General features: G+C 40.0%; 2 protein-coding genes across 5 annotated transcripts; both read right to left on the bottom strand.

Moving 5' to 3' along the window:
* Nucleotides 1-6,040: 6,040 nt before the first annotated feature.
* LOC131883208 (uncharacterized) lies at nt 6,041-8,257 on the bottom strand. Its single transcript, XM_059230603.1, has 4 exons — nt 7,973-8,257; nt 7,143-7,903; nt 6,423-6,635; nt 6,041-6,353 (listed from the first exon to the last, which is right to left on the bottom strand). Exons 1-4 carry the CDS (start codon nt 8,060-8,062, stop codon nt 6,086-6,088), a joined length of 1,332 nt encoding a protein of 443 aa, XP_059086586.1. The 5' UTR covers nt 8,063-8,257; the 3' UTR covers nt 6,041-6,085.
* An 11,228-nt stretch (nt 8,258-19,485) lies between these two features.
* LOC131883917 (uncharacterized) lies at nt 19,486-22,452 on the bottom strand. Of its 4 annotated transcripts, none has more exons than XM_059231525.1 (5): nt 22,366-22,452; nt 20,419-21,501; nt 20,140-20,352; nt 19,845-20,027; nt 19,486-19,655 (listed from the first exon to the last, which is right to left on the bottom strand). In XM_059231525.1, coding segments are annotated over exons 2-5 (1,245 nt in total). In that variant the 5' UTR covers nt 21,267-21,501; nt 22,366-22,452; the 3' UTR covers nt 19,486-19,654. The 4 variants fall into 4 exon arrangements, with proteins under 4 accessions (XP_059087508.1, XP_059087504.1, XP_059087506.1 ...); XM_059231521.1 differs by having other exon boundaries at nt 19,486-19,619; XM_059231523.1 differs by having other exon boundaries at nt 19,486-20,027.
* Between the last annotated feature and the right edge of the window lie 1,775 nt (nt 22,453-24,227).

The following is a 24,227-nucleotide window of genomic DNA, read 5'->3' as shown; positions in this document are numbered from 1 at the left end:
TTGCTATAAATTTCAATTTCTAAGAATGTATTTGCAATTATATTGGAGTTTATTTGAGCGAGTACGTCATATGAACTTTCTCTGGTCTTAGGACCCAACTTACATGTCGTTATTAAATCTACAAAAAGGTTATTTGCAAACGGAATTTGAAATCAGACCTTAGCTACGGTACTAGATAGATTTAGTGCTAGTGCAAAATGATCTTTTCATTACAGTGGAAGACTAAGATGCAAGGTCAAAGTAAAGCTTAAGAGCGAGCACAATAACTCGAAGAGCCTTACTCGCATCTCTTTGGATCTTTTGAAGATGCACTTTAGCAAATTGCAGATTTTTTGTGGGCGGATTATGACAATTGAGCTACGTACAGCGAGTCCTTTTACAAAGTGATAAAGCTTTCTAACTTTCAACCGGTCTGAAAGACATTTGGCCTTGAAAAAGCTGTTGAATCGTTCCCATGAGAATGCACGAGGTTCAAGTTTGAATTAATTATCCGTGCCCCTAGTTGTCATTCCGAGCCTCTCAGTGCTTCAGCAGGGCATTCAAATGCTGATGACAAGTGGTTCCCTTTTGCCCGGAGGCTCAAAATGTCCATTGAAATATAGCCCAATAAATCAGGCCACTTGAAAAAGGCCTTCATGTCGAAATCCAGAGCGACCAAATAAGCACTTCTTTAAGAAGTGCGATTTTTTGCTTGTTGGAGCGAACTCTCAAAGGTGGCATGAACTACTTTGAAGCGGGTAACCGTCAAAAACTCTCATTAAATTGGCAGAGATGGATGGCCTTTTCAGGCGCGTCAGCTTTAACAGGTTTCCATCTAGGTTCTGGCAGTGGAAGATTCTGTTTTTTTGATGACTCCAAGGAAGTGAAAAAAATTCGCAATGGGCTTCGTTTGACAAAATGTCTTCATACGAAAGTCATGTAAATTCATCGATCTGATCTCTTGGATTATTCAAGTTTACGTAGCACATGGTTCTTTGCTGGTTTTGACTTCCATTTGAATATCTTTGAATTTTCCTCGTTGGCTCGAAGTGCTCCTCAAATGATAAACTGGTTAAGAAGGCATATTGAATGCAACTTGAACCATGTTTATATAGTACCGATGATGGGCATATTGATACTTTTGTGTGGGTTCGTTTCCCCTTGAGACATGTAATGAATCAACTCCTCAATCTCCAGGGCAGGCGAGAAATGATGGCGATCTCACATAACTGATCCTCGTGTTCAACTCTTACTGACGAAAAAATAAGAATGCAGCATAGACCATGCTCGGTTATCGTTGGTCCTTTTCACCTCGTTCTGTTGGGTACATGTACAATAATTCCAGTTCCACTTCCAGTGAGTGATCTAAGTGAAACAAGGGATAAAACAGTACATGTGAGAAGACAAGAGATATTGTAAGTATTTCCAACGTTGGCTTGGCTGCAAAGCAAAAACATAACCTGCGTTCCAACAGTAATGCATCTTTACAGCTAGCCGTGTCTTTTGTTAAAAGTCATCAAATCACGACCACAAATTGCGTCAATATCACCTCAGAAATGAGATCTTTGAGACCATTCGTATCATGAAAGGCCCACGAATTTGAGTTAATTTTGCTTCATTCAATTTGATCATGGATCATTTTTAGGGAAAGCGAACATCTTGATCCAAAGTTCTAGCTCTCAAATCTAGTCTTGGTTTACAACGCTCTCCTAAAATTGTCTGAGTAGGCAAATTGTTTTTTTTGGTTTTTTTTTTTTTAGGGGCTTATGTAACCGCTACAGGGAATGTAATCCCCAGTACTATTAAAATGAACGGTTATAATTCGTCTACTTATTACCTTTCAATCTTTAATGATATTTGGTCTACCAACACGTTTAAGTTGGCAGACCGAGCTAGTCCTTGAATGGTAGGTTGATTGGAATGTATCTAAAAATTGTCCAAGTCTGACTTGAAAGATGTTACCAGATCAACAAGGCCTACGTATTCCCTACGAATATTAGAGGGAAGCAAATTAAACAATGAAGGAGCCCGAGAAAGAAGAGATGTGGACTTCATTGTTTGAACTAGCCTGGATTCTCGAAGGCTTGAAGGTGCTCTCAAAACGCACATTAAGCCTCTGCGGTCACTAGCATTGACCCTAAATTCTGGGTTGGGGCAAAGCTCATGGATGCTTTTGAAGGCGTACAGTATCAGATACCTTTCGTACCTTCTCTGAACACTGTTCAGTCCTAACTTTTTTAGTCCCTCGCAATACGAGAGCTCTCTCATTCTTGTGATGGTCCTACTGAAATATCTTTAAAAAGGTTTTCTCCGAAGGCGGAATCCGAACCCCCGCCTGCTGGGGATCCATGTCTTGCCTGTATCGGGTACATTAGAACACTCAGCTACCATGGATTGCAAGTATTGGCATATCCTTTGCGTCAATCTTATTCATTTTGTCAGTTCCTATTGGTTCTCGAGGGCCATGCAATAAGTTTGTAATAACCTACTTATGTTGCCAAAAATTGATTGACTGGTCAGAAAATTGAACATACGTTTTGAGTCTGTGCAAAAGCTTCATAATTTTTTGGGGGTTTTGCCAAGTCATTCACTCACCATCATCTTTCTCTTATTTCCAAGCACTCGAGGCTAGAAGCCTGAAGGAAAAGTCGAGCCAATTTGAGGCTTCAAGTCAACTCATTATTTAGCTGCACTGGAAAAATCTTAGTCACACTATCAAAGCTAGGCAGTTTTGCTCGCCATAGACATTAAAAATTATAGGGAGAAACATAGCAAGGCTGACTGTAAGACTGTAGCTAAAAGAATTCTTATCAACGCAGTTTTTTCCTATCATTCAAGATTTCAGTAGTCCAAGTCACTTGCATACTCCATGTCCAAGTTTGATTTAAGCTAAACGGGTGATCCAACATGTACGAATCAAAAAACTTGACTTGCATGGAAGCAAATTACGAGTCAGATGAATTCGTATAAAGTTCCAAAATACTTTTGACGTCAGTGGCTGGCAGAAACGTCCAAGCAATCCTTGAAAGTGAATCAAAGGTGTTTCGACCACTAAATAGCCAACTATTGCTCGCTCATTGAATTCCAATGTCAATCATCTTGAATTATTAACAATGAAATACGTGAAAACCGGAGCATAATTACTGGAAATGATCAACAGTAGCCTCTTACAAAGGATGGAGAGCGAAAACCGATCCAAAGTAAGGCTTAAAACATCGTATTAGTCCTGTTTCTAAATGAGATCAAAGCCTACTGGGGTGACCGACGACAAATGGATGGACCTCCAATTAATTGCGATCTCCATGAATAAGTCAAGGCCAGACTGGACAGAGACTGTAGGGTGGGGAGACGTAACGTTTATCCAGATGAATCGAATGCATTGTCCTTCACACAAGTTCGACTTTAGTTAGCTCAGAAAGCGTTCGCCAATTTTGACCTCAATCGAACGTCTGCGTCAAAAGCAATGAGGTCCTGAAACTCAGTACGACGTGGGCAGAAAATGACTTGCTTAGAACCACCTTGGTAAGATTTTACCAACGTGGTGCTAGCTCATTCAATTGGCGCCCTCCCAGTTCCAAGTTTTAAATGCTCATAAATTTTGATACAGACGTTCGATTGAGATCAAAACTGACCATTGCTTTCTGAGGTTATAATTGAGTCAACTCATGCAAAGAGAAATGTATTTGATTGATTAAAATTGGAATTACTCATTTTCTCCCACCCACGTCGCTGTCCAGTGGTGAAGTCGTCCTTGGATAAGTATAAACTCTATTGCAATGTCCAAGAATTTCATTACCCACCTCTCTCTACTTTTTTATGTAGTATCTGTGACCCCCCTTAATTTTTACTATGTACACTGGACCAATAATTCTAGTCATCTTTGCGAGATATCACATCCTAGTTAGCTCTTTTATTATTATGACCATTTAATTCTTTTATCAATCGTTACGTTTATTGTTTATGCACACACTTTCTTATATTTCACAGAATGACGTGACTGAAGTGGCAACATTTTTTTATTATTATACGAATACGAATACGAATGACGAATACGTCATAAAGTAACTTTGTAACCAGGAAAAATATTTTTTTATGTGTCTTTTTCACATAGTGTAGTACTATAATTCGATTCTTTCGCATTAGCGCTTTGATTCTAATTTGATTTAGCTTGGACCCTTTCGTTCAGAAGCGACAATAGAGTCCAACGTATCTATCGCGCAAATGAGTAATACAATCCCAAATCAAGTCAAATCAATATGAAATCAAATCTTTCGAGTCACTGACTGCTTGCTAGATCCCTACATATGCCTTACAAATTCATACTATAGTTTGGCCGCATTGGTTAAATCAAAAGATAGTCCCGTATGAGCGTGCGACGAATAGTGAAACCTTTGGCCGAAAGAGACGGAATTCAAGAACAATCGCAAATTCTAAGATTTCCTTTGAGAGAGCAAAAGTATTGAACAACTTTTATGCAGAGACAACCAGTGAGGAGCACTGGGTACAAACATTCCCGGATCTTCCCGGCATTCGACCCATTTAGAGGGAGCATTCCAATATCCGTTTTAGCGCTTTTGAGTTTGACTCAAAGTAACTACCGGAAATCTCCTGATGATGTTTCATCAATTCGGTTGGTTGCCATTTATCACTTCTAGCTCATGACTTATCGCAATTGCATTTCATGACAACACATTTAACGAAAGTCATGATATTTTAAGGCTTGCTTGAGCTGAGTTATTCTCCAAAATATCGACAGACCTGACGTGTTAGCCATTTCCAAGAAGTCCGTTAATGAATGATCAACTTTTTCATGTGGCTGCTTGACATGCAAACTTGAATATTTATTTGCTCCCCTTTCAAGTTTCAAGATCTTGCCCCTTCTTAATGTGACCTTCACTCGAGAACAATCAATCTTGGCAATGGAAATGCCTAACAAATGGTTTCTAATCCCGAGGAGTTCAATATGGAGTCCAAGAAATTTTGCAACCCCCTCCACTATCCGCTCAATCAGTGAATGGGAGGAATGTACGCAGTTTGTAGTTGAAAACTACCTTCACAATTATGGGTGTTTTCGATGGCTTTCGAAGTAAAAAGGCTTACCCCCGCTCTTGAATTGTCAATGACTTCTTTCAATCATGGCTCTTCAGGGATTCTCGAGACCTAAAATCTGGAAAATCTCGATGGAATTCTTTGCATTTAAATCGGTTAGACATCCTAATGCCATCCTAAAATTGGAGTTTCGAGTTCTGAATAGGAATCTTTTATGAAATGAAAAGCTCCGATTGTGAGGCATTTACCACGGATGAAAAGCTTTAAGTGATTAGCAATTTCCAATAAAAGGGTGGGAACAGATGTTTCTTAGCCTGTATTTTATCGTGTCCCACATCAAGCTCACAATTTGAAAATATTCATGCTCCTGTAAATTGCGAAAAGTGAAATGGTAAACTAGCTGGATGCTTCAAAAACATCTTAACACTGTTGTCAAAACTTCGAGCTTTCAATAGGCACTTCAATTTTTTGTTAACAAATATAAGGACTTATTGACTCCCTAGAATGAGTTAATTCAAGCAAAATGAGACTTGATTATTCCCAAAAGCCATATTTCACAAGTCATAACTCAAAACAACTGGTACAGATGATATTGTGCAATTGGATTGGAGATGGGCACTTTTAGTCCTGTCGAGTTGATCGGGTTAATTGACTAAAATAAAACAGGAGCCTTCTTCCCTTAACATAAAAAGGTGGATAATTTAACCATTTACTGGATATTTGGACCGTACTTGTCGTGTAATATTATTTCCTCCCAGAATTGTAAATACATATTCATTTCAATCTTTGACCAACACTTGAAGAGCCACACAAGTCTCTCTCTGCTGAGCTCAACCTCAAAATTCTTGTCAAGTTTCAGTTCCGTCCATCTGATCTAATTTACGTACATTGAAAAGTGGTCAAATGCGGTTCCGTGCATAATTATTAAAAGCAACCAAGAGGCATTCAAAGCCCTTAGTGCAAAAGTTGAGATTGGATGAAAACCACAAAAGCATTTCCGTATACATAGACATAAGCTCTTACAATTCCTTTTATTAACCAATTGTTCATCTACAAGTTAATCCTTAAAATAACCGGCTTCTATGGCTTCGTCAAAGGCCGTGGTTATGCGGTGTGCCACCATGGGTTCTTTGGCTAAAGTTCTTTGCATGGAAGCTTGGACTTTCTCCATCATTTCGTTCCGACGCTTCTCGTCCGCTTGGTCAAAGTCCTTCATGTCATCAAAAGAAAATGCATCTTCCTTCTTGGCCAAAGTCCAGGGTAACATAGTTATGGCAGTAAGAAGACCGATATAAGTGCAACGCGTGTAATCGCTCTTCAAGGACCTGAAAAGACCAACAAAATTGGGTGACGATGATTGGTCAAAAGGGGGGGATTAACTTAAAAGATCTTACTCCAATGAATAAACGTTGGGGTTTTCTCCCACTTCAGCCAGAGATTGCCGAAACCTCTGATGATAATGCTCAAGAAGCCCCTGTAAGTGATCTTGTCTCAACTCAGGAGCTGCAGAAGTGAACAGAAGGTAGGCCAAATCAAAGGCTGGTGTAGTCCATCTAGTGCACGCGTTGTCCAAAAGACAAACGCCCGTGGGAGAATCGCCCTCATGCCTGAAAGCCGAAGTCAATGGCATTTGATATTTAAAAAAATACTGGTAAACATAGTCATTGAATCCCAACATTAAACATGTCTCGAGTCCGATTCACCTCCCCAAACTCTTTTAGGAAAACTATAGGACACCGACTCTTAATCCAGACGAAAAACAAATCTGCAGCACAAGCCATTGCCTATCGAAATTTCGACATAGATGATATGATTAGTGATCTCTAGGAATCCTTAAAAATCATTTATATTACGGATCAGATGGTTCTGGAACGGACTCGTTCTGGAGACGATCGCACGTTTGTGTATTCAATCTTTCGTTGGAGGTGGATAAACCAATTATTGATGAATGCCTTTATACGTGACAGCATCAAAGGCTGAGCGAGAAGCGAGCCCAGAATAGACATGAACATAAAACCAAGGTGGTCATCCATATCCTCACGTTCATTCGCCAAATGCTCACGTCCCTAAAATAAGGTTACCACAAATCAAAACATTATGGAACGATCCCTTACCGAAATAACATATTGTTGAACCAAGGATCCCCGTGGCACAAGACGTGGAACTCGAAATTTTTATAAGACCCGAGCTTCTCGCAGTAAGTGGTAGGGTTGCCATTTTTCTCCATGAAGAGCTTAAACAACTTCTCATATTTGTCATCTTTAAAGCTGGACAAGAGAGTCAAGTGGGATTGGATGCCTTGCTCAGCGAATTGCTCTTTGAAAGCCTCTAATTCCACCGGTGGATCAGCCCCAATAAAGTCACGAGCAAAGAGTGGCTCCTTATCCACCATGTCGTTTAAAGAGCCATGTTTTTGCTTCAAGTAACCGTAGGTGACAGCGTGAAAATCAGCCAAGGCCTCCAAGACTAACTTGGTGTGTGCCATGTCAAAGCCAGCCTTTCGATTGGAATTGGACTGCTCCGTGAATCCATTATATCGTAAATGTTCCAAGAGTACCATGGATCCATATTGGCATTCCTCAGGCTTGGTATCTTCCTTGAACTCGGCGAAGATTTTAGGGCACAGTTGTAGCTCTATCCCAGAGCCTTTTTGGTTCAGATATGATTTGAGTCTTGGAACAAGATCGTTGTAGAAGGCCACTTCCTTCTCTTCCATTCGACAAGGGCGAACCCATTTGAATTTCCAAGGGTCGTCGGAAGGTATTTTGGCGATCCAGTGATATGATTTGGATTGCCCTCCATTGATTTCCGCTTCAACATGACACGCTAACACAACACTGGAGTAATTCTCACCCTTATCCGATCCTGGAACCACCTCAGATTTGATCAATTTGACATCATCGGTCTTCTCGTAGTCTTGCAAAATCTTCGATCCTGGAACCACCTCAGATTTGATCAATTTGACATCATCGGTCTTCTCGTAGTCTTGCAAAATCTTCGTGATCTTTTCGGGTGTAATCACTGGATGCGACATCTTCACTTCACCAGGGTGTAACACTGAACTAAGCACAAACACGTGGAATCTTGAGTTAAAATTGCGCAAAGGTAAATGCCAGATTGGCGTGTGTTGCTTTTATTCGAGGTAAACATACGTATTGGGTGTGTATGTGGAAGAGAACGTTCACCATGACCGCTCACAAAGGAAAGGCAGGGTTCATCTTTTTGTTGTCCAACCTGTGCATTTGAGGGCAGAGGGTATACAGGGTGCGTGGTATGCGGTGTTACACCTTCAATATGAATGAAAGGGTGGCCTAGCTCATAAAACTCTTAACCAATCGCAGTCAAACTTGTTATTTGAATAGATTTGGAGGTACACCATATCATCAATCCAATTTAACTTCCATTGGCGTTTCAATCACTTTGCAAGACAAGGTCGGAATCGGCCAACAACTGCAGAGTTTTTAAAAGTGTAACACTGCATGTCGCGCACCCTATACGTCAGGGGTTTATCTGTTTCATATAATCACGCCGTGGTCTAGTGAACGCTTTATCGGTGAACGATTTATATTTAAAATTAATAATATCTTTTAAAAGAATAAAAGTACGCTAGTTAAGTCGAAATCAATCGGACAAGAGAACTAAAAGCAAAAACGAGAAAAATGTGGTCAAAATGATACGATAATTAGCATTTAAGACAAGAATAGTCGATGGCTATATTGATGGATTGAACGGAGTACTTTTCATACTTCATGTTATAGCAGGGCTAGGGGCGTGCCATGGTTTAGCAACGCTCCTTGTCATGAAAAGGGTTCCTGGGAGGTTTTTGTGAAGTTGAAAGATTCACTTAATGAAGAAAAATGACTTTGATGGAGATGGAGTGACAATGTTTGATATTTGACACCGGCCGTAGTCTATTACATTGTTGCTCTTTTAGTCCAAAGTATGTCGTTTTAGACCACAAATCTGCCATTTTTGACAAAGTTGACGTATCATTTTGCCATTTTGGCATTTCATTATCATTGCTGTTCATTACAATTTCTAAGAATGCACATGCAGCTGTATTAAAGTACAATTTGGGCCATCTCTGGCTTTGGGACCCAACTGACGCTTAGTTACAAAAATTCACAGAAGGTAATTTGCAATTGGAACTGGCAATCCGACCTTAGTTCATTGATGGATTCAGTGCTAGTGCAAAATGATCTTTTCAATAAAGTGGAAGACTAAGATGCAAGGTCAAAGTAAAGCTTAAGAGCGAACACAATGACTCAAAGAGCCTTACTCGCATCCCTTTGGATCTTTTGAAGATGCACTTTAGCAAATTGTAGATTTTTGTGGGCGGATTATGACAATTGAGCTACGTACAGCGAGCCTTTTACAAAGTGATAAAGCTTTCTTTAACTTTCAACCGGTCTGAAGACATTTGGCCTTGAAAAGGCTGTTGAATCGTTCCCATGAGAATGTACGAGGTTCAAGTTTGAATTAATTATCCGTGCCCCTAGTTGTCATTCCGAGCCTCTCAGTGCTTCAGCAGGGCATTCAAATGCTTATGACAAGTGGTTCCCTTTTGCCCGGAGGCTCAAAATGTCCATTGAAATATAGCCCAATAAATCAGGCCACTTGAAAAAAGGCCTTCATGTCGAAATCCAGAGCGACCAAATAAGCACTTCTTTAAGAAGTGCGATTTTTCGCTCGTTGGAGCGAACTCTCCGAAGGTGGCATGAACTACTTTGAAGGGGGTAACCGTCAAAATACCTCATTAAATTGTGCAGAGATGGATGGCCTTTTCAGGCCGTCAGCTTTAACAGGTTTCCATCTAGGTTCTGGCAGTGGAAGATTCTGTTTTTATGATGACTCCAAGGAAGTGAAAAAAAATTCGCAATGGGCTTCGTTTGACAAAATGTCTTCATACGAAAGTCATGTAAATTCATGAAGCACCCAACCAACGATCTGATCTCTTGGATTATTCAAGTTTACGTAGCACATGGTTCTTTGCTGGGTTTGACTTCCTTTGAATATCTTTGAATTTTCCTCGTTGGCTCGAAGTGCTCCTCAAATGATAAACTGGTTAAGAAGGCATATTGAATGCAACTTGAACCATGTTTATATAGTACCAGATGATGGGCATATGATACTTTTGTGTGGGTTCGTTCTCCCTTGAGACATGTAATGAATCAACTCCTCCAATCCTCCAGGCGAGGCAGTGAGAAATGATGGCGATCTCACATAACTGATCCTCGTGTTCAACTCTTACTGACGAAAAAATAAGAATGCAGTAGACCGTGCTCGGTTATCGTTGGTCCTTTTCTCCTCGTTCTGTTGGGTACATGTACAATAATTCCAGTTCCACTTCCAGTGAGTTATCTAAGTGGAACAAGGGATAAAACAGTACATGTGAGAAGACAAGAGATATTGTAAGTAAACAGATGAACGGATCAATGGCCATCCATCTAGATTTTATATGACCCAATATATCGATGTGATTTAGAAGCTTTTGAGAGGATGTCAAATTTGGAAGTGGAAAGAAATGAACTAATGTGAAGGAAAAGATGGTGACATCATTGAAACGCGTCTGAAAGTGAATAGGGCGACATATTTTAATAATGTGCCCCTTACAAAAAGAAAATCTTTGTGTTAATATGTGCCACAAAGTGCATTTGTTTGTTTTATTGCTTAGGGCACTACGGTAGTGTTAGTACAGCCAAGGACTTTTAGAGATATGGACTGCAAACTGAAGCAAAAATATCCTACCTCCTAAACCGCTCATCTTATTCCAAATAAACACTTCATACGACCACAAGATCTTGTTGAATCGATGAACTCCGCCAAGTTTGAGCCTAAACCTGTGCTTAGGGAACTCAGGAGACATGTTCAAATTTATGTAGTAAACACTACATAAAATTTGAATTTTCGGCCTGTTCTTGGTCAGCTACATAAGCTTTTGACAACGTAACTTTGAAACGATCGACTTTGCATGTAAATGGTATAAAATTGTTTACCGTTAATTGAAGAGATCTGCGTTTCTTATTTTATTACTTTAAATCGAAAAGTGGCTCAGAGTGGCCATGATCAAGAGCAGGCCGATTTGCCGGGAAGCTCGTTCGCAGTCCATATTTCTAGAAATCCGTGTTACAGCCAAGGTCAGAGTGAAGTCGTCATTTTCCCTGGAATGGTGGACCTTCATTAATGGGACAAATTGGTTGGTTTGTTGCATTTAATGAGGCCTGCTATGGCTATTGCTATTCGTTTGGTTTTGACGTCCACAAATAGCCAACCGTGTCCCTACTTGGAACATGGAAACAGCATTAAATAAACCGAACATGGCCATTCAGCTCTGACGAGAAACTAAAGTTGAATATATGCTGAAAACCTTCTTTATGGCATGATTTTGACTACCATAACCTGATTAAAGACTCATCCAATGCTTTGAATTGAATTCAAGGAGCCATTTCAGGGGAAACTTCTTTCTGCTCCGCGTAAGTGAATTGGTACAAAGCCCAAAGCCATCCATTCCTTCCTTGGTTCCAAAAACCTTCATTTTAAATCGTAGAAAAAGAGATTTTGGAACTTAAAAATGCTCTCAGTTCAGGCTTTGTTAGATCACATAAACCTAGATTTATTGGTACTAGATTTGCAAAGTTTATGGGCGCATTCAATTCCTCAATGCTTCAAACATCCAGAAGTCGCGGCGATAGCGGAACAAGAATTTGCAATGTCATCTTTCTAATGTCTAACTTTCAGTAGATAAGGATTCATAGATTTGATGGTTCGGACCATGCTTTACTAATATCTTTATGTTCTATCACATGGCAAATACTCGTGTTCCTTTCATGTAGAAAGCTCTCAGATATGAAGTGTTTGGTAGAAAAGTATGTCCTCATGGTTAAATCCGGTCACGATCTTGTTCGCTTGTCATGAACGTCAAAAACCTCATGATGATGTAAGGCCCAGCCTTTTTTGGAGAGCACCAACTTGAATTGCCTTTTCTATGTACTACTGTGCCTGATTTGTAGATTAAATCATGGATCTCAGGAGATGTGGACAGCGAACTGAAGCAAAAAAATATTCTAATCAGTTTATTTATTCGAAAAAAAAGCATTTCATATGACCACAAACCCTTTTTGAATCGATGAAAAATTTGAGCCCAAAGTTATGCTTAGGGAATTCAGGAGATATGGTTAAAGTTATGTTGTAAACACTACATAAAAATAGATTTTTTGGCCGGTTCTTGCTCATTAACATAACTATGTAACAATTTAATTTTGAAACGAACTACTTTACAAGTAAATAGTGGTACAAAAATGACCTGCTTGTAACTCAAGAGATCCACATTTCTTATTTCATGACTTTAATTCGAAAAAATGACTCAGAGTCGCTTTGATTAAGAGCAGGCCGATTTGGTGGGAAGCTCGTTCACCGTCCATATTTCTATAAGTCCATGGTTAAAAACAGCCCTCGAGAAGGGGGTGGGTGTCCGTCGTGCGCAGTTGTAATTAAGACAAGGGAAAAATGTCTTTTAAATCCAATTAGTGCCATCTTCAAAGTCAAAGGCCACTCTTTTCGATTAAAAAAATACCGTATTCAAGTGCTTTTCTTGATTACTCGAGTCTCATGGTCTTGAAGGGCACTTGAGTCGGATCAAGAATAGTCCACATATTTTGGCAACTAAGTCACCTTTTCCTTGCGTGGGAAAAGATTGGAGGCTGCTGGAAAACAAAGCTCTAGGCTTAGTGGTTAAGCTCCTCTTCACATTTTGCAAAGGTAGAATTTGCAAATGTAGTGTTCCAATAACGTATAATGAACAGTGTGGGTCTTGGCGGATCCTTGTGTTTCTTTGAGTGTTTATTGAACGTTGGAATGCTTGATGTTATTATTTTTAAAATACCTTGTTTGTGAAAGATTGAGCTCGGTTCGGATTACCAATACAAACTTGATACCTCAACCGCATCTGGATTTCTGTAATTTCCTTTGAAGAAAGCGCTCAAAACTGAAACAAGAAACAGCAAGGCACGGTTGTGATTAATAGCAATAGCTAGACGTCGGAAAAGAAAGAATGAAAATCACAAACGGGTAGCTAAAAATGAAGTGAAAGTTGTCAAACAGAAACAGTAAAATTATTTTATCAACGAGAAGAAAACCTAATACATACAAGCAGTGAGATACGAACTCTTGCATTTGGCCTCAAATTTGTTTTATGTGGTCACTTCGATTGGTTTCGCATTCTCTGGGGCTTGGTTTCAGCCCTTTTGACCTGCTTATAATCAGGGCATTGGTCGTTCCTCAATAAAAGGAACGAATTAGAGTTAGAGTTACTTTGGTCAAAAAAGTAATTCATTACACAAGCAATACTCAAAAAAATGTCATGGCGTTACTCGTTACAACTACTTTTGCTAAAATTTTAGATTACCAGTAAAGGTTGAACACGTAAAAAATCCAAACAGTGCCGAGTTGTTATATCGCTTGTAATTGACAAGAAAAATACTTCGATGCACTTTTAAAATATCGTTTTGGTAATTGGGGAAAAATGTCTTAACTTATAAAAAAAGAATTCTTTCAGGAGTTGAGACACTGGAGACTTTAGAAGAACATCGCCAGAATTTCAGTCTGCACGAATTCCTTACTAATAAGGATGCCAATGTAAGAACCTTGTTGAAAAAGTTGATTTGACCAAATCGACATTATCAAACGTACATTAACGCTTCAATAACAACCCTGAGCGTACAAAGAAAGCTTTGAAGTGATACAAATGCATAGTCATAAGATCCCAAATATGATGCAAAAGTTATTCAATATTTTCAAAAAAATGCTTCAATTTGAAGCACATACGTGGCCATGAAGGTCAGAAACTCTCAATCTTATGTTCAAGAGGTCAAAGAAAGGTCAGAGTTCTGTTGAGCCTGAAGGTTCCTCAGCAGTCACGAGATAAACGAAAATGAAACACCAATCTGGAAGCTCAAAAAGGAACGAGTAACGACTAATTCTTATAGATTTTGTTCGTTACAATTACACAATTTAGAATGTAATACAATTACAGTTCCTTTTTCAAAAAAAAGGAACGAGTTACTATAATTTCGTTACTTGTAATTTCGTTGCTAATGCCCTGTTTATAATCGACTTACTTTGGTTCCCACCCTTCAAGTTTGAAAAATGGGAACGGCTCAAAGATAAGGAAGCTGGACGAGAGGTCCTTCAAGGGCCAGCTTCAGTCATGCAATATCAACACACTTGGATAAAGGATCTTCAAAATCATGTGAAGCCTGTTTAGCAACGTTGTACCAAGTGTGATCACTACGCCTCGAAATTGACACTTTATTTTTGAAGTCCACCGCTTCGTTACGTAACAATGTTCCTAGTTTTCAAGGGAAACCCCAAGTTCGAAATCAGCACTGACAACAAAATAATAATAATCTTTATTGCGACTCTTGGTCATGTCATGGCGTAAAAGTAACTATAAAATAAAATCTGATGTATATACATTATACAAAATGGTAAAACAGAGAATGTAAAAAGGTAAAGGCAATAAAATAGTTGACTAGAAATGATATCACAATGAGTATGACTAGAATTGTTCAATGCACATGAAAAAAGTAAGAGGTGAGTTATAGATAGTACAAAGACAGGTAGGTAGAGGTAAGTGATGAAAAATATTGGTCATTGCAGTAGAGTGGATAGGCCAGATTGAACAAATCCTTTGTCGACTCCCGTCGCTGATGGCATTTAAAAGGGTAAAAGGAAAATATCTCTCTGAGTTGGACCCCTTTTTATCGTCTCAGGAGCCAGGACTAAACCAAGGTATTGCTAGTGCAATGAAATCACAAGTGAAAAGTTAGTAATTGTAGCAATTGAGTATGTACTTGACGGAGTTGTGATCAATTGCAAATGACCAAAAAACAAACTAACTTGCACTTTAATCCCACGAAATCACATTTTCAGAGAAAATTAGCATAACCTCATGGCTTTTATGCATGTGCACGTCCATGAACGTCACAAATAAAAGGAAACCTTGTCACTTGCAGGCTCAAGATGCCTTTTTAGGGTGAAAAAATATATGTTTAGTCCACCAAAAGTAGATGGTTTATCTTGGTATTTCTCAAGTGTTTCAGATGAAGAGAAAACAGACGTGCCAGACTTTGTGGTCTCAGATTAGTGCTCACTGAGCCAGAAGGAAAATATTGAAAAATTCCGTGCCCAACCCCTCCAGATGGTCAGCCTTTGTTTCTGTCTAAGTATTCACACCATTCACACCTTGTTGACATAGACGGCGGGCATCTAGAGAAACATTCAAGAACACTCTTTATTAGTTTTCTCTTCTCGGTGAGTGAATGTAAATGGATGTACAGTAGGCTTTGATGTCGCGTGGACGGCGTAACCCAATAGAGCATTCACTTGATCGACCGACCTCCTTGTTCAAACTAATCACACCAAGTACAAAATACCCGAATTGAACGGTGATGGAAAGCAAGCACACATATATGATTGAGGCGTTTGATTGAAAGACGTTTACAAGTTACAAATAGTTTGAGTCATAACAGCTTCTCCCATCCTTGCCACCTCTCTGACTTTTGAATTAGGTCCATTCCCTCGCCCAACTTACTGTGAGCTTGCCAGGATATATCGATTTGATGTACCGGTATAAGATGTAGCAAAATTGTGTCTGCATCTGACTCACAATATCTTTGGATTGCAACTGGAGCGAATCTGGGCAGGAAATTAATATCATCATCATTAGAGTGGTTAGTGTGTCATCTGACGAGCGCTGAGAGCCGAATTTAGGCCAAGATTGAATGGACATTAACAGTTTTTTTCGTCGCTCTCTTGTGGGTGGGTCTTGAATACAGTTGTTCAGCACCCCGACGATTCCACATTGTCTTCCAAAGACAGATGATCCATATTTTCTAAGATTATGTCAAGGTCAACAGTGGTTGATGCATTGGACGTTTTGATTTGTCTGATACAATTTTGTAGGTTGTGCTGACTTTTCTCAACTTCTTGATGGTTTTGGAATAGAATCGCTTCCTGGAACGAGGACCATGCGGAAAAATTGCGAGACAAAAGAAGGAAACGATCAAGTGAGTTGATCTCCTTCAAGATCAACAAGTCAGAAAAAATCCTCATCATTTGATTGGCCACATATCTATGAATATGAGTTATCACCAAGGGATCAAACGGCTTTCGACGTTTGGCACACTCAATAACGTTTTGTAAAATCGCCGGATTGCTGGAGTAAAACTCGGCGTATACTATAGCCGACTTGGACAGAATGTCTTCGCGGATCCCTTGAATTTGCTTCTCTTCATCCACCGTCCATTGGTTCCCTAGAACCACCTCCGGAGCCAAATGATTAACATCCCGTTTATTCCGGAGCCGCTTCCGTTTGGAGTTCCTTGCGGATCGCTCCTCATCATTCATGACCCACGTGGGTTTCATGCCCGCCGAGAGACACTTCTGGAATCGACAGAACTTACAACTCTTCCACGATTTCGAGTCAATGCCGCACTTTTTGTTGGCCTTGGCATGAAAAACTCCGAGCTGCGGAGTTGACCGTGGCACGGCGGAAAAAAGCTCGACAACTGGAACACACTTGAGCTCCATAGTAAAAATGCTTGCCGGATGGATTGCCACACACCGACAAACAAATGGAGCGCTCTCACTTGAACTCGAGCCTGTAACTGGTGACCATGGCGTTTCACTGACATCGCTCTTTCCATCTCCGGATTGGGAGGTTTCTCGAGATCGGCCTGGAGTTCCCTGACTGCATGGTAAGGAGCCATGGGATGATTCCGAAAGATCGTTGGCCACGAACAACTCTTCAAAACTGACCTCTCCACTAAATCTTGGATATCTATAGTGTCCAAATCAGGATCCTGGAGACTCACGTTGTTGACAAAAACCGAGAAGGGTTCTTCATTGAGCGAGGAAGAGGGCAGGGACTCCGAATCTGAGCTCAGACTCTGTGAGAGGATCTCGTTCCACAGTGATCCAATTCTCCGGGTTCAAATTCGACCTCCATGGTTCAATCTAGAGGGTTAGTCTCTAGTTTTATCGGTTGTGTATGGAGAGGGTACTTCAACCTGCTTATGTTGTCACAGTTATGTTGGCATTACTCTTGTACTTCTAGACGAAGAACTGCGCGTCTCTTATGAGAGCATATGTACTAAGTGAGAGAGAGTACGAACAGTACGAAGGAACATACATGACTCATATACAGGGGTGCCATCTCCTGGCGGATGTTAGACGTCAATTTAGGACGAGTACTCAGTCAAAAGAGTCACATTTGAAGTATGGCCGGAAACGCCGTCCAAGGTCGATGATGATGCTGGGTTACTTGCAACTTGAAATTTTTAAAAGCCAGCAGCATTGTTTTAAGGAGGGACTTCTAGAGTTGGGGCTTCACTCGTAAGCCTCGAATTAACTCACTGATTTCATTAACCTCTTATGATGTGCGGGTTCGCCGCTTTTTTTATGATAAAAGAGTCAACACATGACATCGTTCCGTGTGATTTGTAAGAAAGTGTATTTTTGTTCATTCAAATGCTTCCCACGTGTAAATTCCTGGCTCTAACATCTTCGTCCATATTTCAGGAGTTCATGCCACAAAGACCGTCTCTTTATTTGAATGTTATTGATCGAAGTGCTTGTGTTGTAATCTTTCGTACTCTATGGCGTAGCTCAATAAGGGCGACGACGGTTTCTATGAACCCTGGTTGACAGTGCTGCCATTTTAATCTTTCAATCAAGTCCGTTCTTAATTCTGAAATATTGCTAGTGAAAACACAACAAATGTCAATGCAATTACTCAATCAAGCAGTAGATCGTAATTACGCAAGGTTCGAACAGAATAATGGTTTTGTCAAAATTTGCGAAAAAAGCTCGAAGCAAGAACACAGGTACATATGAAGCAACGTGAGCTTGGCAAGGTCCCTGAGCAGTGTTGACAAAATAAGATATACGGACGGTTTATGTTGGGTCAAAACTGAGAGAGGCAAACTGCTTGGATCTGGATTAGAATAAAAGGGTGAGAAAAGAAGGACGACACTAGTATGCAATCGTAAATTCATGATATTTGTTTTTGAATCATTGTTCAGATCAATGTTTATGGTTAAACGTACTATTCTAAAAGATTCACGGCATTCAATATGTTTCAATATTGGTGATTGGTAATTATGTGCAAAAAGTGCATCCATATGTTGACAATCATGCAAATAAAGGCACGATGATAATTAGCAATGATGTATAATGTGAGCGTAAAATACTATCTAACCAAGACTCTTTGAAACGGTGGAACCCTCGTTTATCAGAGTCAATCACTGCCTCATGTCCCACTATTTGCAAAATTAAAAACTGTTATCCCTGCCAAACCAATATGTCTTGACTGCGCCAGACACCTTTGGAAATACGGCACGCCCTGGTCGGGAAGGACAGTCATTTTCAATTCACCCACTCAGCTCCTAGAACTGAATTATCCTAGAATCTCCAGACCTTTCTTAAGTGTCTCATTTTTACGATTTCATTCGTCACTGACAATTCAAGTACCATCAATATATCTCCTTGAAACCCCTTGAAAACAAGCCATCGGCTTAAGGGGTTGTTGGGCGTTGGGACTTCAACACCTTCTTTTATATATATATATTCGTGTCACAACAGCCTGAAAAATACATACACACGTACATAAGGCAAAAAGCATGCAAAAATTTAAGATGCAAATGCTTCTTCCAATATCAAGAGAGGCAAAGGACTAAATGCCAGAACAGAGGCCCACTAAAGGAGCAAAGCTTATAATTTACTTGTCAAACTCTGGGTTGCTGAAGAATTTTATAATATGATGATAGATGCCTCATAAACTTGTGTCAACGCCATTTCCTAAAATTTTTTAGGCTGATTTCATTCATTGGCCAATTCATCTGTAGAGTTTCAAGGAAAAAATCCAATAAAGAACCCCTTTATCTGGAACTAAAGAAAAATGCCCCACATTGATAATCAGATCACTCTAATAGGTGATTGTGAAGACTATTACTCTGCTAGAATGCTGTTCTCTGCAGTTTGAGTAAAAGAGGGGTCTGTCTTGACAGTGACTGTCTTGACTCACCAAATGTTGTGCAAGTAGATACGCAAATGAACAACCCCAAATCGATAAGAGACGATGAAAATCGTCAAAACAAGGTTGTGTGAGACATAGTTGAACTCTTGAGAAAGGGAGAGTTAGACAAGTCAGTGAAGTCTTGTTTCTTTGAATGTTTTTTATGGCCATACACCATGCTCACCCAACTCCTAGCTGACCTCAGTGGGGCAATTAGTGACCTACAATATTTTATGAAAGGAGAAGAATGCTGATGACTGAATCCAGAAATTAGTAGATGCGGTAACTGCTGAAAGACATGTTTTTATCACTTAAATACCAAAACCTCTTTTAGTGGAAGTTTTATATTTGGAAAAGAGCCAGAGAGTTAATTTGATTATGAGTCTCAGATCAAAAAACTAATGGTATATTTCAAAACTTCCTTATTAACGAAACGGGTATAATAAATCTAAATGGTGAAATAGCCATTGTCCACCATCTCCCAAAATGCCCGGGATATTCTGTGACCAATTTGAGGCTCATTAGCCATAGAGGATTTGGGATAAACGTTATTCTCCACCGATTCGTTGGCGGTGCTCATATTTAAATTTGTGGCCAAATGTTAAAAGGTTTAGATAGAGACTCTAAGGGTTGTTAATATCGTGTTAGGTTAGGATAGGTAAGGTTAGATTAGGTTTGATTAGGTCAGGTTAAGATTTAAAAAAGTAGCACCGCCAACTAATCGGTGGAGAATAACGTTTACCAGGATTTGGTTCGTTCACCCATTATCAGGGTGTATTTTTCTACAGCCTCGGGATCGTTCAAGTCTCCAGTTAACTCCTCGGAACCCAAGGCGTCTTCCTTCTTGGCCAAGAGTAAAGGCATTATCATTAAAGCCATCATAAATCCGAAGAACGAACATTTCTTGTAATCAGTTTTCAATTGGCTAGAAAGAGAAACGATCGACCTGTGGATTGAAGATAACTCTGGCCCATTTTCTGCCATGATGAAAACTTCCACTCATTATCCAACATTTGCAGACCATATAAGGTATTCACCTGAGACTAAAAACACTGGCATCCTCTCCCAACTCATGGAGAGATTTGGTGAGGCACTCGTGATAGTATTCCAGGATCTCCTCCATGTGAGCTTGCCGAAGTTCGGGAGTGGTTGACAAAAACAGGAAATAGGACAAATCAATAGCTGGAGAGGCCCACTTGGTGAGAGCCATATCCACCAGACACACCTTTGTGGGTTTTTGTCCATCATATCTAAGTAGAAAGCGCACATAATACGTCACCTAAAAGTTATAATACTTATACAGTTCAAAATCTTACTTGAAGAGCATGTTATTGAACCATGGGTCTCCATGGCAAAGCACATTAAACTTGCAGGCGTCAGGTCGTCCCAACTGATCACGTAACTTCAGCGGGTCCATCACATCTTTGGCGAATCGTTTGAAAGACTCCGTAAAAATTTGACCATCTGCTCCGATGTTGGCGAGTGTTTGGAGAAATCCATCAGTGATTGAGCCATTGTATTGTTCCATTATGAGTGCCATGGCCTCAATTGGATCAGATCCCAAAAAATCTCTAGCTTGGAAAGGTTCGTTTTCAATAATATTCCCGAGATCTCCATGCTTGGCCCGGTAAAATGCTCTTGAGGTTGCATGGAACTCGCCCAGAGATTTCATCACCAATTTTACGTGGTCCAGGTCAAGGCCGGATTTCTTGTTGACGGGTTCGCTGTAACCCATATGACCAAGATGTTCCATAATGATTATCGAACCGTGGGCAATTTCCTCTTTCGAAATATTGTCGTTGAATTCACCGTAAACAAATGGGCAAAAGGCCAACTGAATGTTGGAACCTTTCTTGCTGATAAAGTCTTTCAAGGATGGAAGTAGATCTTGATAGAACCCTAACTCTTTTTGTTCCATGTACGTCATTCGGAGCCAATCGTACCGAGTTGGATCATCCAAAGGCACCTTGGCCATCCATTCGTAAGTCTTGGGCTGGCCTTTGACCGTAGCTTCTAAGTGACAACACACAACAAGGCCAGAGTAGTTTTCACCCTTTTCTGCACCAGATTTCAACTCCACTTTATCCAATTGAACATCATCGGTGACTTCTTTCTTCTTGAGAATCTTTAAGAACTTGGCTTTGGTTAGGGATTTATGATCCATCTCGTTTGCAGGGAATGTTATTCCCGTGAATGAGTCGTGCACTGTTGGACGATCATGTGACTAACGAGCCTTTTATATGGCGTTCTGAAGTTTTACGTTGCCCTCCTAGTCGAATCCCTTGCGCACATTGCGCGTCCAACCGAAGGTTGTGAACGTGACCTGAAACAATGGCTCGAGTCTTTTCAAGCCGGAACAAAATTTCTGACTCCAGGCTTAAGGTTAGGGGCCCCGAAAACTAAAAAATAAAAGTTTAGACTGAAAAAGGGTTTATTTGCCAAATGCTACTCTTTTTTTTGAAAAAATTGCAAATTTATGTAAGTTGCTCAAATTCATGAGTAATTTTGGGCTTGGAGGCTATAGCAGATAAGTCAAAAGTGTTGCTTTCTTCCCTTCATATTTTCTTGCAAACTTTTTAGTTTATTAGTCAATTCAAATGCACTTTTGATTTTATTTGCCAAATTGCATGCAATATTCAGATTGATTTGTCAATCTATTTGCCATTTAAGGTATTTTTATTCACAAATTAAAGGCCTAAGAACTCCAATTTTAAGTTTAAAACTTTTAACCAACCGAAAAGAACTCGAAAATCTCAAAAATTTCGTTAGTTTTTGGGTCATTTCAATGACTCGCACCACCTCTATTCTCCACGCAACGCGGAATGTTCATCTAGGCCATGGAGTACTCCTTGTCTAGGCCTGCTGCTTGTTGTGAACTGGGAATGAATGTGTTTGAGAACGTCATGAATTGGGATTCAGGTATATCTAGACCCCCAACTCAAATGAAGTAGAAATTGCTTTGTTGCAGATAATTTTTAATACTGTATTCTACTTTAGTTAAGGAGCCAAATTGGAGTTTAAGTACAAAAGCTCTTGTGCTGTTTCCTAAATCTATGGGTGCCCCCATTTCAGGCACTTAATATCATTGGTGTTACACTTTCGCTAATTTGGCTAGTTAATGTGACCTCTCGTTAGCAATGCGATCAATTTTTCTTCGTGGTCAGCTTTTGGAAAAATATACTGATTTCATTATTGGGACGTTGTCTTAGAAAACAAAAGACTCTAGTCGTATTACAAGCAATCAATCTATAAAGTCTACTTACAACTGGCATGTGTAACACGTAACATGCGTTCTTTGGCCAAGGAATGGCAGTTCACAATGAACTTTTTAAAAGCTCAGGAGTAAGGGTTCGAGAGCACTACGAGGCTCGAGTTGGCCGAACGTGCTGCCGAATGTCTGTGAAAGAGACAAAAGTTGATATTTCCGTGGCTTTTCCGCTTCACCGTTTATCTACTTGAGCTCCTATAAGGACTAATTAGATTCCACGTTGGCCGAAATTCTGACCTCAGATTGGTTTGAGCATAAGGCAAAGCGATCAAGGGGTCAAGGGAATAAGTTGCGAAAATGTCGGCTATAAATTATCCTCATTGACTCAATGGTGTAAAACGTTCTCGTTACACCCCAATTGCAAAGCATGTTCGAAAATCTCGCTACCTTGGACAAATGCATTTCAAAATTGATTGGAGACATCGAATCTACGTAGATTTGAAGACACTTTTTCATGACTTGTCGTTTTCAGGGTACGGATTTAGAACAAGGAATTTGGTGTGCTTATTTGTAGTTTGATAGCTAATGAGATATGCTCGAGGTCCCGTCTTCTCTCTCACTTTTCTCAAGGGAAGTTAATCCACACCAATGGACAGATAATTGATTCAATACACATGACGCTTAAAATCTGCGTAAATAAATGATGCCTGTGATGCTCAATTTCATTGAAAAATGTTAGGTAATAATAACAGTATGTTTTTTTCTTCTTGGTTTGCATGTTTTTTCGGCCTTTTTTATCTGCGACAGGGAACGCAACTCCCAGAATTATCAAAATGAAAGGTCATAGTTCGTCCATTTTCTTCCTTGCAAACTTAAAAGATAAGGACCCCACAACTCATAAAGAATGTTTTTCCAATAAAAAAATCTTAACCTCGTAATATCCTGATGTAGAGCATGTTGCTTAGGCTCATGTTACTGAAATTCTACATAAAGCCATCTACATAACTCAATGTACACCTTGTTCACGATATAGTGCATGTTAAAAAAACTTGATTTTCTCAGCTTGTATTTGACGGATCGCCACGAAATTGTACAACGATGCTATTAATGACATACCGCAACTTTCTTGTTTAACATATTTTGATGTGACCCCACGGTTTTGCCGCACTTCGCGAAGCCATTGAGGCACCTGGGCAACGGCCGCACGCACGGTGTTCTCCGAGAGACGGTCCCACTCCCGGACGAGGACGGCCTTCTCCGTGCTTGCCCCGATAAAATGCTCTTGACGGCCTATTGAACTCGCCCAGAGATTTCATCACCAGTTTCACGTGGTCCGGGTCAAGGACAAATTTCTAGTTGACGGGTTCACTTGAACCCATGTGACCGAGATGTTCCAAGATGATCATGGAACACTGGACATATTCTCACTTGGGAATACGCTCTTGGAACTCGCCGTAAAAGAAACGGACAAAAGGCCAATTGAATATCTTCTTGTTGATGAAATCTTTGAAGGCTGGCAGGAGATCTTGACAGAACCTCAACTCTTTTTGTTCCACGCACGTCATTCGGTTGATGTCGTACCAAGTTGGATCATCAAAAGGTACCTTGGACATCCATTTGTGAGTCTTGGGCTGGCCTTTAACCTTAGCTTCTAAGTCACAACACACTACAAGGCCACAATAGTTTTGTCCTTTTTTCTGTAATGTTTTCTGTTTCCACTTTGGTCAATTGCTCATCATTTGAGATTTCTTTTGTTTTGAGAATCTCCTGGAACTGACCTTTTTTTTCATCAACTTATACTCCATTTTGTTCGTTATGACGGCTTATGAACTCTTCCCAATTTATTGATTGACAGCCTTAAAGTAGTGGTTGGATGGATATTTACAAATGTTGGTCTCTAGCATTTGCACTGGAAGA

This window comes from Tigriopus californicus, chromosome 7 (assembly GCF_007210705.1).
Source record: "Tigriopus californicus strain San Diego chromosome 7, Tcal_SD_v2.1, whole genome shotgun sequence".
In the NCBI taxonomy this organism is placed as follows: domain Eukaryota; kingdom Metazoa; phylum Arthropoda; class Copepoda; order Harpacticoida; family Harpacticidae; genus Tigriopus; species Tigriopus californicus.
This window is presented reverse-complemented; position numbering and strand designations above follow the sequence as displayed.